The sequence below is a fragment of the Antennarius striatus genome, chromosome 1 (assembly GCF_040054535.1).
Source record: "Antennarius striatus isolate MH-2024 chromosome 1, ASM4005453v1, whole genome shotgun sequence".
Lineage (NCBI taxonomy): Eukaryota > Metazoa > Chordata > Actinopteri > Lophiiformes > Antennariidae > Antennarius > Antennarius striatus.
The window spans coordinates 4,993,675-5,013,296 of record NC_090776.1 but is presented as its reverse complement, the minus strand read 5'-3'; the positions used below and the strand labels follow the sequence as shown (position 1 = coordinate 5,013,296).

At 41.6% G+C, this 19,622-nt stretch overlaps 1 protein-coding gene across 4 annotated transcripts in view; it reads left to right on the top strand.

Annotated features, from left to right (window-relative positions):
• Positions 1-1,252: 1,252 nt before the first annotated feature.
• lrrk1 (leucine-rich repeat kinase 1) overlaps positions 1,253-19,622 on the top strand; it is a 94,193-nt gene continuing 75,823 nt past the window's right edge. For 3 of the 4 annotated variants that reach the window (XM_068313021.1, XM_068313014.1, XM_068313006.1), the window contains exons 1-4: positions 1,253-1,410; positions 3,513-3,660; positions 13,676-13,866; positions 16,313-16,484. In XM_068313021.1, the coding sequence (XP_068169122.1) occupies positions 3,645-3,660; positions 13,676-13,866; positions 16,313-16,484 (379 nt within the window). In that variant the 5' untranslated portion in view covers positions 1,253-1,410; positions 3,513-3,644. The remainder of the gene's footprint in view (positions 1,411-3,512; positions 3,661-13,675; positions 13,867-16,312; positions 16,485-19,622) is intronic. The other variant, XM_068313030.1, reaches the window with a different exon arrangement.

The window sequence follows — 19,622 nt, the reverse complement described above, 5'->3', positions numbered from 1 at the left end:
CATGTTCTCCCCGTGTCTGCGTGGGTTCTCTCCGGGTTCTCCGGCTTCCTCCCACCTCCAAAAGCATGCGCTTCAGGTTGATTGGCCATTCCAAATTGCCCGTAGGAATGAGTGTGTGTGTGCATTGTTGTCTGTCTTTGTGTGTGGCTCCGCGGTGCACTGGCGTCGTGCCTGGAGTGTCCCCCACCTCACGCCCTATACCGCCGAGATAGGCTCCGGCTCCCCGTGACCCGCTGCGGCGGATATAGCGGTGGTAATCTGAAGATGACTGACTGACATATGTGTTTGTGTGAGTGAGTTACATAAAATGATTAGTGTCACTTGGAAAAAACAAGGTCTATGTTGTGAAATAAAAGACGAAATTCCGAGACTTCATCACAGCAATAACACCGGCTTCATTGTCATATCTGGCTCGGTAACGCTTTATCATTGATGACGTGTTGCTACTCTACATCAGGTGCTGGGAACAAAGCAAGCACTTCACCTGCAAATCGAAAAAAAACGTGTGTCATTTATTCTTATCTACTGTGTGAGCATCAGAGCCTGAAAATAAGTTTCTTTGAAATTAAAATGTGATGTGTGATAGAAGAGTTTCAGCTGAAGTGAAAGGAAAGGTGTACAAAACTGTGGACCAGCAATGTTGTTTGCTGTAGAGACAGTCACTGAGGAACTGACAGGAGACAGAGCTGGAGGTAGCAGAGATGAAGATGCTGAGGTTCTCTCTGGGAGTGACCAGGAAGGATAGGATCAGGAATGAGTACATCAGAGGGAGAGCACATGTTAGAGGTTTTGGAGATAAAGTCAGAGAGGCCAGACTGAGATGGTTTCCTTTTGGAAAAGAAGATGTAATATATATTTTCTTTTTTCATATATCTCTATACAGATATTATATATTTATTCTAATCATATTAGCAGGATGTAGGAATATTATAATTCTGAGTTTTGCCATTCCCAATTCTGACCATGTAAGCACGCATTCGTGTGCTGCACTGGTGCACACGACGATCGGTAGTAAGACAAGAACTAAAGAAAACAAACATTCATTTAAATTTCACGAGTTGTAATGAGGGACAGATATGTCATCGCACCACAGCTTTTGTGTCATCAACTACTATGACTCCTGTCTTGGTGTGATGTACATTTTAAAGTGAAACATTGGCTTCCTTTAATCTGGAAAAATCTCAACCGGATGCGCCGTTTTAAATCAAGCTGACAGTATTTTGAAAGTTATTAGCGGAAGCAGCGCGCTTTTCCTGTGTGATTTGACTTCTGCGTGTGTGTTTGCGTTGGAAAGTTTGCGTCGTGGAATCAGGTAGTCCAGTAAACGATTTGTCTTCCAGTAAACTTTGTCTGCCGCTACTGAGGACTGTGAAACCCGTCCTGACGCCCAGAGGACATCATAACCATATGGTGAGTGGACAAAACTCCTGAAGTGTCGAAGTACTTACGTCTGCTGCTTCACCGACGGATACAATCACGACAAGTGCTGACATTTTGCTTCAGTAAAAGCTAGTATCGGACATAATTTCAGATAATCTGTCTCTAATCAAAATAAAGTAATGTAGATGTTAATAAGTAATTTAAACTGTAAAATAATACAGTATATTTCATTATATACGTGTTTCTGTGTTTGAAAGAAACTGGTCAAAGCATACAAATAAACAAGCAAACAAACAGAAAAAAAACAGGACATGCATAAGGATTCCCAGGTTATTCTGTTCTGAGATGAGGCTAAAAAATGTGCGAATGTTATAACCTAAAGGTGGTACATGGACACAATGAAATAAAACAGATGAAACACGGATGACGAGTGAGTAACAGAAGAAACTTAAATGATTGTTTACATGTACTTACAGGCCTCATCCATTGACAACCTCCCTCTGATTTCAATGGGACCAGGAAATAAAACAATTGCCACACTGACAGTCGTCTGATAATCATGTGACGCAGTGGCGTTCTTCGGCACAACACAACTACTAATGGTGTCGACTTCGGAGGCAAATTTGAGATTTGTTTTCGCATTTGAAGGGATGTTTGACATTTATGAGATACAGCAGAATCCCGTTTCGTTAAGTGTGCTTAGAGCGTCCATTTCAGCTTGAATACCATGATTTGTCTCACAGTTAAGACATGCAGTTTGCCGCTTATACGCCTGACGTGCATGGTTTTGGAGATGGGAGGAAGCCGGAGAACCCGGAGAGAACCCACGCAGACACGGGGAGAACATGCAGACTCCGCACAGAGCGCGACTTGTACCCGGAACCGCCTTGATGAGACAAGGGCTACCCACTGCAACACAGTGCCGCCCATTACCGCAATACATTTTTGTGGATGTGAATGATATCAGAGTTGATAACTACATCACCAAGGTCAATAACAATTTTGTTTACCAGTGGTGCCATCAATTACATACATGCTATAAAATACTTATACAAGTAGAGTTCTGTTAGCTTCGTATAAGGTGGAGTACCAAACTGCTCAAACCACCAACACACCATAGCAGAGGAGCTGAAAGTTCAGTATCATGTTTCAAAACTGAAAATCTGTGTACTGCCTAAATGAGCTCAACGTAGCCATTTATCCTGACTTCCTCATTTTGATAAAAGAAGGGAAAAAACCCCGGCACAAATTGTTTTCACTTTTTGTTTTGTAGGTTAAAGTGTTTTATATATTGTGCTCCTTAGTTAATGTTGCTGAACTGAATTTGAATTTTTCAAAATTATTTTATTTTGTTTTATTTTTCAGTATCAAATGGTTCAATAGGTTGGTCAAAAATGTTTCCAGTTTAAACAAGGTTTTTGTTTAATTTCAGGCCAGTTGATGCACTTAAAACTTTTGTTATATTCTAAAAAATAATGTTAATAAAATTATTCTTTGCTATAAATTAAACTATTTCTTTTTTTCTGTTTTGTTTTCTTTAATGTTAATAAGGATACAGTGTTATGCAGAAGTGTACTTATAACAATTTTATAGACAATTGATATTATTTGGGGGGGAGGGATTGTTTTCTCCTTGCAAGGGGGGGTGCTGCCTTAGTTGAAGAGACCAAAGGACACGAAACACCAAATCACCTTTATGCTGTCTTACACTTATCTTTTTTGTGAGGTTTGTTTCAAAATACGTAAATCATTCATCAATCATTGACCAGAAATAATTTGAAATGAAATATAAAACTTTCCATTTTTACTCTTCAGAAAGTTATGTATCGCTCTGACATCTTGTGTGAATGTGATCATTATATAAACTTGATGATGGATTTCAACAATTGGTCATTGAAATTTAAACCTTGTCAGATCCTAGAAGATCTGTGTGTGATTTAACTGTACTCATCTTTGTTTACATTGAAATACACACACACACACACACACACACACACACACACACACACACACACACACAGACACACACTTTTGTTCAACTTTGGATATAAACACGTGTCTTACATTTCATTGATAAGCTTTTTTGTAGATTGTCAAAGAGTTGAGCACATCTATGTTTTCAATTTTGTGCAGGGTAACAGAGTTCAGCCCTTACTTGTCTGGAAAAACTCTGCTCTGGCCCCAGTGATTTACCAGTGCCTACCGTAGGAATGTTTTCTTCATCAGAGGGACTTTCTTAGGACTCTAGAAAACACTCCCAACAATATGGAGCAACAAGTCTGTGAGTAATCTCCCTGCAATTCATTCACTCATCCCTATATAATATCACTCTGCCTTCTTTTGGGGGGCAGCAGTAGCTCCGTTGGTAGAGCAGGTTGTCCAATGATCCAGGATCAGCAGTTCGATTCCCACTCGTGACCAGCCATCTTCGGAGTGTGAGCTGACAGTTTAAGGTATCAGCTCACCTCCCGAGCACTACCGAAGCGCCCTTGAGCAAAGTGGCGTTCCCCCCTATGAGCTGCTCATTTGGGGCTCACTGCGAAGTCGGTGCCCGTCACTCTGCCTCCCCCTGTACTAATTGCATGCTTACAGGCCACTAGAGTGCACTTGTTCAGGGTACTGTACACACTATACTGTATATGCATGTCTAATATATGTATGGTCCGAGTGTAAAAAAATTTCCCCATGAGGGATAATAAAGTGATTTTTTTCTTTCCCACTGTGACAAAAAAGTGAAAAAATGGCAAGCAGGTCTAAACTGACACAAACCGATGCACGGAGCAACTGTTGCTCTGCTGATATTTATTAAAAAAGAGAACTGAAACTTCAATTGATGGTCACAATCCTCATCCGCTACTGTCTAACTTAAGTGATTAATTGATAGAACAATATAATTGATGATTGTAGATGTGATTATAGATCAGTGACTTTTTCTTCAGCAATAAGGAGGATATGCTCTATTTTGATATACTGAACAAAAATATAAAGAAAATACTTTTAGTTTTGCTCCCATTTTGTATGAGATGAACTCAAACATCTACATGCACAAAATAACCATTTATCTCAAACACTGATCAAAAATCTGTCGTGTGATAGCGAGAACTTCTCCTTTGCCGAGATACTCCATCACCTCACAGATGTTGCATAGCAACGTGCTGATTAGGCATGATTATTGCACAGGTCTGCCTGTGCAATAATGTTATGTCACATGCTGATATGAGATGGGATGCAAAAGGAGAAGTACTCTATCACAAATTTACAGAATTGTGAACAATGTTTGAGAGAAAATGTTATTTGTGAATGTAGAAAATGTTTTTTTATTTTTAATTTATTTATTTGATATACTTTAATAGTCAACGAATGGAAATTAGAAGCTCACTCTAGCACTCCTCCTTTTGCGTCACTCTAGCACTCCTTTTGCATTTTCCCTCAGGGGTGGCCACAGCTGTCTCTATCTAACCCTGTCTTCTGCATCCTCTTCTCTCACACCAAGTACCTTCATGTCCTCCTTCACTACATCCTTAAACCTCCTCTTTCCTTTAGGCCTCCTGCCTGGCAGTTCAAAACTCAGCATCCTTCTACCAGTGTATTCACTCTCTCTCCTCACATCTTCAAACCATGTCAGTCTGGCCTCTCTGACTTTGTCTCCAAAACCTCTAACATGTGCTGTCCTTCTGATGTACTCATTCCTGATCCTATCCATCCTGGTCACTCCCAAAGAGATCAGCATCTTCATCTCTGCTACCTCCAGCTCTGTCTCCTGTCTTTTCCTCAGTGACACTGTCTCTAGACCAAACAACATTACTGGTCTCACAACAGTTTTGTACACCTTTCCTTTCATTTTAGCTGAAACTCTTCTATCACACATCACACCTGACACTTTTCTGCACCCGTTCCATCATGCCTGTACATGCTTCTTCACGTCTTTACCACACTCTCCATTGCTCTGGACTGTTGACCCTAAGTACCTAAAACCTCCACCTACTTGATATCTTCTCCCTGTAACCTCACTCTTCCACTTTGGTCCCTCTCATTCACACACATATTCTGTCTTACTCCTCTCTTAATCCTCTCTTTTCCAGGACAAACCTTCGCTTCTCTAGCTTCTCCTGCACCTTTTCCCTGCTCTCACTGCAGATCGCAATGTCATCTGCAAACATCATAGTCCATGGAGATTCCTGTCTAACCTCGTCTGTCAGCCTGTCCATCACCATTGCGAACAAGAAGGGGCTCAGAGCTGATCCCTGATGCAGTCCCACCTCCACCTTGAACTCCTCTGTCACACCTACAGCACACCTCACCACTGTCTTACAGTCCTCATACATGTCCTGCACCGCTCTAACATACTTCTCTCACTGGGCACACCGTCATAAGCTTTCTCCAGATCTCCAAAAACACAATGCAGCTCCCTCTGACCTTCTCTGTGCTTCTCTATCAACATCCTCAAAGCAAATACTGCATCTGTAGTACTCTTTTTGTGGCATGAAACCATAGTGATGCTCACAAATGCTCACTTCTGCCCTTAGTCTTGTTTCAACTACTCTTTCCCATAACTTCATGAATGGGTCATCAGCTTTATTCCTAAAACTCATACCTCCTACATACCTCCTTTGTTCATAAAAATGGGCACCAGCACACTTCTCCATTCCTCAGGCATCTTCTCACTTTCTAAGATCCTGTTGAACAAACCAGTCAGGAACTCTGCTGCCACTTCTCCAAGACACTTCCATACCTCCACAGGTATATCATCAGGACAGACTGCCTTTCCATTCTTCATCCTCTTCAACAACCTCCTCACTTCAACTTGTCTAATATTTGCTATTTCCTGGTCCACAACAGCCACCTATTGTAGCCTTTGTGCTCTCTCATTTTCCTCATTCATCGTCCCTTCAAAGTACTCTTTCCATCGTCCCATGACACTAGTGGCACCTGTCAACAGTTCCATCCCTTTCCTTAATCACCCTAACCTGCTGCACATCCTTCCCATCTCTGTCTCTGTCTTGCCAACCTGTATAGATCAGTCTCTCCCCTCCTTACTGTCCAACCTAGCATGCAAGTCATCATAAGCCCCTTGTTTGGCCTTGCTACCTCTACTTTCACCTTACGCTGCATCTCCCTGTACTTCTGTTTACTTCCCTTAATCCTCTCAGTGTCCCATTTCTAATTAGCTAACCTTTTTCTCTGCATACACTGCTGTGCCTCCTTTTCATTCCACCACCAAGTCTCCTTATCTACTTCCTTCCAGATGACACGCCAAGTACTCTCCTACCTGTCTCCCTGATCACATTAACTGTAGTTGTCCAGTCATCTGGAAGTACCTCCTGACCTCCAAGAGCCTGTCTAAACTCCTTCCTAAAGGTCATACAACACTCTTCCTTTTTCATCTTCCACCATTTTGTCCTCTGCTCTGCCTTTGTCCTCTTCATCTTTCTTACCACCAGAGTCATCCTACACACCACCATCCTATGGTGTTTGGCTGCACTCTCGCCTACCACTACTTTGCAGTCACTGATCTCCAGATTACACCGTCTACACAAGATGAAGTCTACCTGTGTGCTCCTACCTCCCCTCTTATAGGTCACCCTATGTTCCTACATCTTCTGGAAGAAAGTAATACACTATAGCCATTTCCATCATTTTTGCAAAGTCAACCCTCCATCTATCTTTCTGCATTCCTCACCTGGATACCAAACCTGCCCATCACCTCTGTTTCCTGTACCAACATGTCCACTGAAGTCTGCACCAATGATAACTGTCTCACTTCTAGGTATGCTCTGCATCACTTCATCAAAGTACATCTTTCGTCTCCTCAAGCTCATATCCTACCTATGAAGCATACCCACTAACAACATTGAACATCACACCTTTTATTTCTAGCTTTAGACTCATCACTCTATCTGACACTTTTTTTTACCTCCAGGACATTCCTAATTACAAGTTTTTCCCAGGCCTCCCCCGGGAAATTTTTTAGAAAATGGGGTTGTTTTCCTGCATTCTGAGGGCAAAATATTCTGTTCAGTTTACCTACAAAATACACTAAAGTCAACAGTTCAAGCTTAACTATCTTTATTTTTATCCTGCTTCATAAGGGTATAAATATGAGATTCAACAATTGAAAACTTGCATTCACTGTATGAAGATACAGTCATACAATATTACTTAATGTTTACTTGTAAGTTTTACTTAGACTAGAAGACATTTTAACTTTGACTTGCACTTTGATTTTAATAAATTTGATTCTTGGTATAACTCAATGTTTACTTGTAATTGATACTTACTATTATAGCAAGCGAGGTGAATACACATTTACATGCATCGCTGGTTATTCCTGTCGGTCATAGGGATCAAAAGTCTAAGACTACAAAGAAGTATTGATAATATCTTTCATTTACCTTCTGATCAGTCTGTCACCACTCCTACCCCCTCTCAGCATTCACCATTTGTTGTTCAATTAGAATTTTAACACAAAATCTACTATAAAACACTTTATTCTAATTTTCTTACGATTGATCATCCTCGCCTTGTCGTACACCAATTCGCGGGTTTAGCTTGTAAAAATAGAATCCATTTTTTTTCATTGGACAAGAGGAGGTCATGACCCAAGTGCATATTTAATGATCGGGAGCATTCGGGTCACTTTGGCTACTTCCATCGGCATGCGGAAATAGCTGCAGGCTATTCTTTTCTTATGTTTTCCCTCGGGAATTTTAGTTTTAGGTTTTTAAAAAAAAAAAAAAGAATACCACTGTGGCTACACAGGCTAAAAACCTTGTAGCCACTCTGGAATTTACTTCTCCTATGGCAAAATGGCGATCGGCTAGCACAAGCCCAGCCTCCCACTGTCAGCTCACACTCTGAAATGATTGGGCAGGAGCGGGAATCAAACCGCCAATCTTGTGATCATTTGACGACCTGCTCTACCGTTGAGTCACCACCATTTCAGATCTTTGACTTCATGTCATGAAAAATTGGAGCAAAAACTAAAATGTTGCCTTTTTGTTTTTGTCCATTATGTTTCTATCAAATACTTGTCAGGTATGGAGTTGATGCATGTGGGCTGATTATGAGGATTTTGATTAACACTATGGCTGTGCGGTCAGGCACATGGAAACACCAAAGATTCTTTGTTGTAATTTATTATGGCTCAGGGGACAGCGGATGAAACAATGAAGCCTGACGGAATGAAGGTTGACAGAATGTAGGCTGACAGAATGTAGGCTGGTTGTTATCTAAACAGAACAGAAACTAAAGATAAGCATACAATGAAAGGTAACGCTCTATATCTCTATACAACCAAAAACAACACGAAGGATATGTCTATTAAACAACAAAGATACCAGCTAAACAAATCATTAAAGCATAGATACAAAGAGAACTCGCATGATCACTCAGACAAACATTTCTGTCCAATGTGGTATGGATCTGCTGCGCAGACATGGAAAGGATGCACCTGTACTCTATTCAATTTATAAATTGTCCAGCCTCTAGCTCCTCCCACTTCCTGATCCCTCAGCTCCTCCTCTAAACCTGCTCTTCACAACAGTTACCGTGGTGTAAAATGTAGAGAAACTGCATTTCTGGAGTTTCTCTGTAAACTTAAAAGTGCTAATACACATCCTGTATTACGTAGATGCACAAGCTTGCACATATCTGCATTACACGGTTGATTAGATGTACAAGCTATGACATTTTGAATTCTACATTCCAGGACAATGGAATACCCACTAACCAGAAAAGATGTCCTACCAAAATTTTTCATCTTGTACCTACATTTCCTAAACCTCTTTTTGAAAACAAATATATTTTTATTACATAAATGATAGATAATTCAAAGTTTCATGCTTGATTCTTTAAGTCTTACATTTTTACTCTTTCATATTCTACTAAATTGAGTGGACTTAAGTTATTAACTGCCGATAAGATAGTGAATATATTGGTAGAAGGATGCTGAGTTTTGAACTGCCAGTCAAGAGGCCTAAAGGACGACCAAAGAGGAGGTTTATCGATGTAGTGAAAGAGGACATGAAGGTAGTTGGTGTGAGAGATGAGGATGCAGAAGACAGGGTTAGATGGAGGCAACTGATTCACTGTGGCGACCCCTGCAGGAAAAATCCTAAAGGAGAAAAAAAACACTCCAACTTGTCCTTAGGTGTGAGTATGTGCGTGAGTGGTTGTTTGTTTTTCATTTGGACATGCTAAGTGGTGGTGACGAGACAATTATCGTTTTCTCGTCTTCAAGAAAATGGATGGATGAACCAAAGTTACTAATTGACTTTAGCTTTGGCTCTGACATATTTTTGCTTTTCTGGCCGGTGGTAGATTAGAGCAGAGACAAGAGAGGGAGGGAACAGGAAGCTCAGACACTAGCTAAGGAACATCATTCCCTGCCCCCTCTCCCTTCCACCACCTCTAGTGTTCCACTACCTCTCCCTCCGGGCCTCCCCACCCTCCCATTCTTCTCAGGTTGTCACAGAGTGAAAGAGGAAGGAAATAATTCAGAGAACACAGCTCAAGTGTCTGAGGATGCCTGGTAGATGCCACTCATCGGTTTAAAAGGAGACTATAACAAGAAAGGGAGCGTTTGATGTGATGCATGTGGGCGGAAGAGGAGGATTCGTTGCTTTGTACTGACCAGGTTGGTAGGACATACTTGTAAAGCTAAATGCTGTCTAAAGCCTTTTTTATGCTGGACATGTTAACTGGTTGACCCTTAAAGCAGTAGCTTTAAGATGTGAGATGTGAGTGCCAGCAGCATATCTTGATTAGTGAATGTGGTAAGTGTCTGCTGACTTTTTAGTGTAGCGCTGAGTGGTTCAATCCACTGACATGGCACTGAGATTTTTACTGGAAATATTATGAAACTAGAATTGTGTTAAGAGATGCAATATCAGTTTTTGATCCATGATAAAAGTTAGAAAATATAAGTAATTATGAAGTGAAATATTGTGTCAAGCAAACACAATGGCAGCATATATGTCAGGATAAGGATAAAAAGACTCAAATTTTGGATATATTATTAAATATGAATATGGTTATGTTTTAACCTGTGTTGATAGGCTGGTTCGTGGGTTGTTTAAAATTATCGTAAAACTAGTGGACTTGGTTGAACGATAGAGTATGTGATACAAAAGAATCTATCCATGTCTAGCAACGAGTGGAAAGGTTACCTGCAGTATGTGAGATGTAACTCAACTGTATATATAATAAGGACATGCTAGAGTGCATGTTTTCCCCAGTTTCCTTTGATCCAGTGGACCAGTGAAAGGGGGAAGTTGAGTAACAGAGGAGATGGTTTCAGTCTCGTTCATTTCAAGATCTTCTTTTAGCCTTGAAAAATTTGTGGTTTAGGGCTGTGATAGGGTAATATTGATGGCACATGGTGTAATGACTTCCTCCCTTGAGTTTTCTCATATAGCCTCAGCAGTCCAGACTCTCCCTGTATTAATTATTCATAGTAAAATAACTGGTTTGCAGGAAGTAGAAACACGCAGGTCATTTACAGTGCAAGGTTGAACTAGAAGTGTGTTGCTGATGGAATGAATTGCTATTGTGGCACAGATGAAAATGAGCAACCATTTAGATCCACTTGCCAGTGGTGTGTTCATTATTAATCCTTGGATGCCAAGTTATCAATACATCCACTCTTCCACGGGTGAGGTCAAACATGACCCTAGGGATTATTTTTCTTCAACAACTTTAAAATGAAAAGTTGTAATACATTTATATTCCAGGTATTTCTCATAAAACATGTTTGTGACATGAAACCATTTTCTTTCTTTTTTTCATGTACTTTAAGAATTTGCAGTTTTAGTGCACACACCCACATTCAAACAAAAAACAGATCTCCACTTACTGTTTGCTTCTGTCACAAACTACTTGCTTCTGGCTGTGACCATTGCACACAAGGGTACTGTATTTGACACAGCAATCAGCAGTTTTGCAATTTTTCTTTCTTGGACACAACCTGCACCTCTTTCTCCTCTGCTAGCGATGCGTGTCTATTCCCTGTGGCCGGATCGCAGCAGTCTTTGTCACTCAAACCCTTTCTAATGCTGCTGTGATGTAGGTTGGTAGGTTTGGGGTATCTTCCAGTCGACTTTTCATGTGAGGTGTCACAAGCTCCTTAGAGAGCTCTGTGAGGAAGTGTCTTCGATGACTTTAATGCTAGGTTGGACAGTAAGAAGGGGACAGACTGATCTGTACAGGTTGGCAAGACAGAGATGGGAATGATGTGCAGCAGGTTAGGGTGATTAAGGATAGGGATGGAAGTCTATTGACAGGTGCCAGTAGTGTGATGGGAAGATGGAAAGAGTACTTTGAAGAGTTGATGCACGTGGAAAATGAGAGAGAACAAAGACTAGAAGAGGTGACTGTTGTGGACCAGGAAGTAGCAAAGATTAGTCAGGATGAAGTGAGGAGGGCATTGAAGAGGATGAATAGTGGAAAGGCAGTCGGTCCTGATGATAGACCTGTAGAGGTTTGGAAGTGCCTAGGAGAGGTGGCAGTCGAGTTTCTGACTGGGTTGTTCAACAGGATCTTACATAGTGAGAAGATGCCTGAGGAATGGAGAAGAAGTGTGCTGGTGCCCATTTTTAAACTACAACTACAACTACAGAGGAATAAAGTTGATGAGGCATACAATGAAGTTATGGGAAAGAGTAGTTGAAGCTACACTAAGTGCAGAAGTGAGCATTTGTGAGCAGCAGTATGGTTTCATGCCAAAAAAAGAGTACTACAAATGAAGAATTTGCTTTGAGGATGTTCATAGAGAAGTACAGAGAAGGCCAAACGGAGCTGCATTGCGTTTTTGTAGATCTGGAGAAAACTTATGACAGGGTGCCCAGAGAGGAACTGTGGTATTCTATGAGGAAGTCTGGAGTGGCAGAGAAGTATGTTAGAGCGGTGCAGGACATGTATGAGGACTGTAAGACAGTGGTGAGGTGTGCTGTAGGTGTGACAGAGGAGTTCAAGGTGGAGGTGGGACTGCATCAGAGATCAACTCTGAGCCCCTTCTTGTTTGCTATGGTAATGAACAGGCTTGACAGACGAGGTTAGACAGGAATCTCCATGGACTATGATGTTTGCAGATGACATTGTGATCTGAAATGAGAACAGGGAACAGGTGGAGGAGAAGCTAGAGAAGTGGAGGTTTGTCCTGGAAAGGAGAGGATTGAAGGTTAGCAGCAGTATGACAGACTACATGTGTGAATGAGAGGGACCTAAGTGGAAGAGTGAGGTTACGGTGAAAAGAGATCAAGAAGGTGGAGGAATTTAAGTACTTAAGGTCAACAGTCCAGAGCAATGGAGAGTGTGGAAAAGAGGTAAAGAAACATGTACAGGCAGGATGGTACGGGTGGAGAAAAGTGTCAGGTGTGGTGTGTGATAGAAGAGTTTCAGCTAAAATGAAAGGAAAGATGTACAAAACTATTGTAAGACCGGCGATGTTTGTTTTTGAGACCGTGTCACTGAGGAAAAGACAAGAGACAGAGCTGGAGGTAGCAGAAATGAAGATGCTGAGGTTCTCTCTGGGAGTGACCAGGATGGATAGGATCAGGAATGAGTACATCAGAGGGACAGCACATGTTAGAGGTTTTGAAGATAAAGTCAGAGAGGCCAGACTGAGATGGTTTGGACATGTTCAGAGGAGAAGTAGTGAATATATTGGTACAAGGATGCTGAGTTTTGAACTGCCAGGCAGGAGGCTTAGAGGAAGACCAAAGAGGAGGTTTAAGGATGTATTGAAAGAGGAAATGAAGGTAGTTGTTATGAGAGAAGAGGATGCAGAAGACAGGGTTAGATAGAGGCAACTGATTCACTGTGGCGACCCTTGAAGGGTCGCCACAGAAGGATGTGGTGCAGTGCAGTGGTCCACTGAAGGATGTGGTGCAGGTGTCTTTTTCCGAGAGAAGAACCTAGTTATGGGTAATTGTTGGCACTCTTTTTTCTTCTGGACAAGAAGATTTTTATAAACAGACATGCTACCATCGATTATATGTGAGACCATCTTTACAATGGTCTTGTTGCGAACACTTACAACGCTTTTTGCATCCTTGTTAAAACTCATTGCTGCTGTCCTCCTCATGTTATTTTCCTCTTTCTTTATGCAACGGACCAAAGATTAATGTATTCCGTAATAGCGCCCGGCAGATAAAAAGTTTTGAATTAAATTTTAGAACATGTTTTAGTTTTCAGCACACATTTCCCACAACCTTGGTATGATCCCATTCCTCTTGACAAATACTGCTTTTAACTCCTGTTTTACGAGTTTCCCCTGTGCATGTTGTCTGTTCGTTAAGGCTCTGGAGAGGAAATGGGAGCCAAGACATCTTTGGTAGAGGGTCCAGCTCCTGCGTCTGCACTGCTTCCTCCTCCCACTTTAGAGAACATCCAGGGAGCATATAAAGAAAAGCAGGAGGAGGTTGCCAGAGAGCTGATCCAGCAAGCATGCTGCGTGGAGTGCAGCGCAGGGCTGCCCCGCATTGATGGGGTGAGTAGACCTAACCAGTCAATCAATCAATCAGCCTTTATTTGTATAGAGCTTAATCACATCAGCAGTCATTTCAAAGTGCTTTAACATCTAACATGTCACAATGTCCTCTGCACAGCCGCAGAGCTATGATCAACTTTGTGTTATGTAGGATTGAATTTGAATTGAGGTGCAGCAGTATACTGTATAGGAAAAAGATCTATTTGTTTGCATTTGTTTTTCAATCTCATGTAACTTATATTAAAGCACAGTAGCTGGTAATCAAAATGTTGTAGATGTGATGCATTCAGAAAGTATTCCGATTGTCTTCACTTTTTCAAAATTTGTAATGCTGCAGCCTGGTGCTACATTTATTAATTTTACACTAATCTAAACTTATATTGATATTATTATTACTAATAATAACAATACTAATACTAATAAAATGTTGAAGAAGAAAAGTAATGAAATGTTGAACACATATTCCGTAGTCTCCAGTGTGCTGTCATACGCCATTGTGTGTTGGGGTGGGAGGGCCAGGAAAAGAGATATGGACCGTCTGAACAGACTCATCCGCAGAGCAGGCTCAGTGGTCGGGCTGAGCCTGGACTCTGTGGAGACGCTTCTGGAGAGCAGGACCATGTCTAAAATTAAGGCCATCATGAACAACACCAGGCACCCCCTACACACCACCTTCTCCCAGCAGAGAAGCACCTTCAGCGGCAGACTGCTGTCACACAGCGCCTCCACAGAGAGGCTGAGGTCCTCCTTCGTGCCCCGTGCCATCAGGGGGTACAATGACTCTCTCAGGAGGAGCGGGGGGGAGGTGGCGAGGTCAGCACGGGGTTGAATATGGATTTAATTTAATTTTAAACTAGCCTCTTTGGCCTAGATCTGATTATGTGTTTAATCTACATATCAGGACATATGAGGTTCTGAAGACGGCAACCTACTTTGCCCACTGCACGGGGCTAGCAACCCTTTGCAAAAAATCGTAGACCCGCTATGGACCTGTTTCATCATCAAAATCCAGTCCCTTGATCAACAATGGGTAAATCTTTGTAAGGCTGTCTACACCAGTGCCAAGAATATCTTTGACTTACAAAAGCAACACCACCATTATGAGCCTTCTGTACTGAAAGCAAGCTGTTATGCATGTTAATGACACCCAGAAAAATCACGCATGTTACAGACTAGCCGGGAACACTTGCCAGACAGTGCTTTGCTGTTTTCAAAACCAGGGGTGGCTGGATTGTGCTAGATAATTTGAACAACATGCAGAAAGGCAGGGTTCTAGGTCCTTCTTGTACTACAAAGTTTTATCTACCAGCAACACCAAACTGGCATCAGTCCCAACAATGACCAAGGCTGACTGATTGAAAAAGAGGCTATCCTGGCTTACTGGAGGCATTACTTTAGTGATCAGCCAGAAACGGCAAATACGAACTTCCTTGAGATATCAAAGGCAGAATTTCTAAAGGACCTGGACACACCTACATCTACTAAAGAAGTCAAATCACCATCAGTCACCTGGCTAACAGCAATGTGCCAGGCCCAGACTGGGGTTCTTTAAGCAGGTGGACCAGCACTCCCCATGGAGCTGTGAGACCTCCTTTTTCCATCTGAGAGAAGCAGAGGATGCCTCTAGAAGCAATCTACAATAAGCAATAGTGCTTTGGGATTAAACTCCTCTCTGCCATTGACAAGCTATTTGCTTGCATTGTCTTGAATATAGTATGGCCTTGCATAAAGAAATACCTTCCAGAAGCACAGTGCAGCTTCAGAGGTGATAATGCAAACAGCGATATGTTTGCTCTCCAACAGCTCTTAAAAATGTACAAGGAACAACAATAATGAACCGCACATCATTTTTGTGGACTTAATAAAGTGTTTTGACACAGTCACCAGACCTCTTCTATGGGTGTAATACAGAAGATTGGTATTCCACCCAAACCACCCAAAAGCATTCATTACAATATGGAAGCAAGAGTACTGATTCGTGGAGAATTCGCAGAACATTTTTGAGGAAACTAATTCAGTGCCACGTGTACCATGGGGCAGCTGTGTTTTTGTTGCTCTTAAAACTGAGATACTTACATTATCATGAAATGGTCAGAACAATTATTCTTCTGTTCTGTTATCTTCTGTGGAAGCTGTGTTAATGTTAATCTCACATGCAGTGATGCAGAGTCTTTGTAGTCTCTCCCTGTAGAGAAGCCCATATTCTGGATATTATGGGCCTGCCATTTTCCCTGCCTTTTTACTTGATTGTACATGAACATATGGATTTTGCTGCAGACGAACCGTTACAATTTAAAAGCTGTATCAAAATTGAAGAAAATGTTTGAAGGGAAATTCCCTTGTGAATCACACGTATCATCTAGTAGTCAACAGTAATTTGTGTATGTGTGTGTGTGTGTGTGTGTGTGTGTGAGTGTGTGTGTGTGTGTGTGTGTGTGTGTTGTAGGTTCATCTCCTTTGTGTGGCCATTCAGCATGGTGATCTGCAGAGTGTGCGATACCTCCTCAAAGAAGCTCGCATCACTGTACCCCAGGAGCCTTCTAACATCAACCCAGCCATCATGGCAGCCTACTATGGTCACACCAGTCTTGTCAAAGAACTGCTGGATTCTATACCTGGTAGAAGACACTACATTACCTTCACGTTCTTTCGGGCTGGCCTGTTATTTTCTTAATGACATAGATATATGAATTTTTCAATAACAGACTAGTCAAAGTTTGGTAGTTGTGAAATGAATTTCTCATACTGTCACAGCTTGTTTATATCCTGACTGATTCGATTACGACTGTATAACACTGAGTTCCTTGACTCAGACCGCATTCAAAGAGGGTTAAGACCACACATCACCACATTGTTTTAGCAGTGTTAACATTAGTGTGTCAGAGGAAACAGTCTGCCCAAATCAAATCAAATTTTATTTATATAGTGGGAAATCATAACAGGTCATATCATGTCACTTTACGTATAGAGCTGGGCTAAATCAGTCTCAATCTTATTTACAGAAACCCAACAGGATTCTCTAGGAGCAAACAGTGGGGAGGAAAAACTTCCTTTTAACAGGCAGAAACCCATGGCAGACCCTGACTCCTGGAGAATGGTTGTCTGCCTTATTGTTACAGAGAGGGAAGGGGGGTAGGGAGTACACACATGGATGCATACTTTGACTGTTAGTACATAGAACTCTACCACCTAGCTAGCTATATCATAAACACTATCACAGCTGCATAGATAAATGCATGATGACGATGGAGGGAGGATGCAAGCAGGACCAAAGCTGATGGAAAGAGGATACCAGAGGCATCTAGGAGCAGGTCCACAACGTATGGAGTGATGAAGAGTTAACTTGGGAAAATCTGTGAGGACATAGAGTACAGAGACTCCAAGGAAAAAGTTGATTCAGTAAATATATATATTTAATTGCTGGTGCGTGAATGGCGGTAAGGAGAGAAAGGGGTCAGAGAGGAGCAGGAGTAACAGAGATGGGATCTCGGGCACACTAATGTTAACACTGCCAGAGAAGAGCTCAGTGTGGTGGGTAAGATTAGGAGACAGGGTCAGAGACGAGGAGGAGGGAGAAGGAGGAAAAGCATAGAGGAGAACTGGCAGGACGAAGAGCAGACAGGAGCTCAGTGTGTCATGAGGAGTCTCTTAGCAGTCTAAGCATGAATAGCAGCATGAACAAGAGCAGCCTAAACCTAACTATAAGCTCCACCAAAAAGGACAGCTTTAAGCCTAGTCTTAAATAAAGAGAGTGTGTCTATCTTCCAGCCCGAGGTAAGATGTGGTTCCAAAACAGAGGGGCTTGATAGTTAAAGGTTCTAGCTTCTGACCTACTTTTGGAGCTTCTAGGAACCACCAGAAAGCCTGCATGTTGACAGTGTAGTGCTCCATATGGATTGTAAGGAACTTAAATCTTAGACCCCTGACCTATTTTGGCCTTTTTTGGGTACCTTTGATATTTGTCTCTATGTACCACATTAAAAATGATTTAACATACCCATGCTTGGTATTTTTATCTTCAGCACAACTTCAGCTACATGAAGAGATGAGGTTATTATTTCCCTGTAACTTACTATATTGACATATTGGAGCAAAATAGACACAATCAAATTTGAAAATGGAAAAATTGTATTTTACTGTATTGCACATAAAAACCAAAAACATGCTTATCGAATTGATTTTAAACTCCAAAAAAGTTGCCATAGGCTTCTAACATATTGTAACTATTAAATTGTGTCTTATGCCACTCTTCAAAGGAGTTAGTTGGGCCAAAATAGACACACAGTCAAATTCAAAAATGGAAAAAAATTGTATTTTATTGCACATAAAAAACAAAACTTGAGGATGTTGATACAGAAGTACAGAGAAAGCCAGAGGGAGCTGCATTGTGTTTTTCTAGATCTGGAGAAAGATTATGACAGGTTGTCCAGAGAGGAACTGTGGTATTGTATGAGGAAGTCTGGAGTGGCAGAGAAGTATATTAGAGCGGTGCAGGACATGTATGAAGACTGTAAGACAGTGGTGAGGTGTGCTGTAGGTGTGACAGAGGAGTTCAGGGTGGAGGTGGGACTGCATCAGGGATCAGCTCTGAGGCCAGTCTTGTTCGCTATGGTAATGGACAGGCTGACAGACGAGGTTAGACAGGAATCTCCATGGACTATGATGTTTTCAGAAGAATGAATGTTATGTTCTGGTAAGATAGAGTACATGTGTGTGATTGAGAAGGACCCAAGCGGAAAAGTGAGGTAACAGGGAGAGGAGATCAAGTGGTGGAGGATTTTAAGTACTTAGGGTCAACAGTCCAGAGCAATGGAGAGTCTGGAAAAGAGGTGAAGAAGCGTGTACAGGCAAGATGGAACGGGTGCAGACAAGTGCCAGGTGGGATAGAGTTTCATCTAGAGTGAAGTGTCACTGAGGAAAAGACAGGAAACAGAGCTGGAGGTAGCACAGATGAAGATGCTGAGGTTCTCTTTGGGAGTGATAGGAGTGATTTGGATAGGATCAGGAATGAGTACATCAGGACAGCACCTGTTGGAGGTTTTGGAGATAAAGTCAGAGAGGCCAGACTGAGATGGTTTGGACATGTCCAGAGGAGAGATAGTGAATATATTCACTATCTCTAGAAGGATGCTGAGTTATGAACTGCCAGGCAGGAGGCCTAGAGGAAAAACAAAGAGGAGGTTTATGGATGTAGTGAAGGAGGACATGAAGGTAGTTGGTGTGAGAAGAAGATGGAGAAGACAGGGTTAGATAGAGACAACTGATTCACTGTGGCCGCCCCTGAAGGGGAAAGCCGAAGTGAGAGAAGAGAGAAGCCGAAAGGAGATGATTCTGCTGATTTGAGCAATATTACGAAGATGAAAAAAGGCAATTTGTATGAATCTGTTTTATTTGCAATTTACATGACATATCCTAATCAAAAATAATACCTAGATTCTTCACAATGGTTCTGGCCTCAGCAGTAATGCCATCCAATGTGGTTACATCACTAGACACTGTGCCGTTTTTGGCCGAGCACAATGACTTCAGTTTTGTAAAAATTTAACAGCAGAGAATTGTTAGCCATCCAATCTCTAGTCTCTTTATGCACCTCTGTAGTTTGTCCAGCTGATTGGCTTCGTCAGGTTTAAAAGACAGATAGTTGGGTGCCATCAACATAACAATCAAAGTTGAAGGAATTTTACTTTATCAAATTACCTAAAGGAAGCATGTACAACATAAGCAGTATTGTCCAAGATGGAGCCTTGAACTCCACA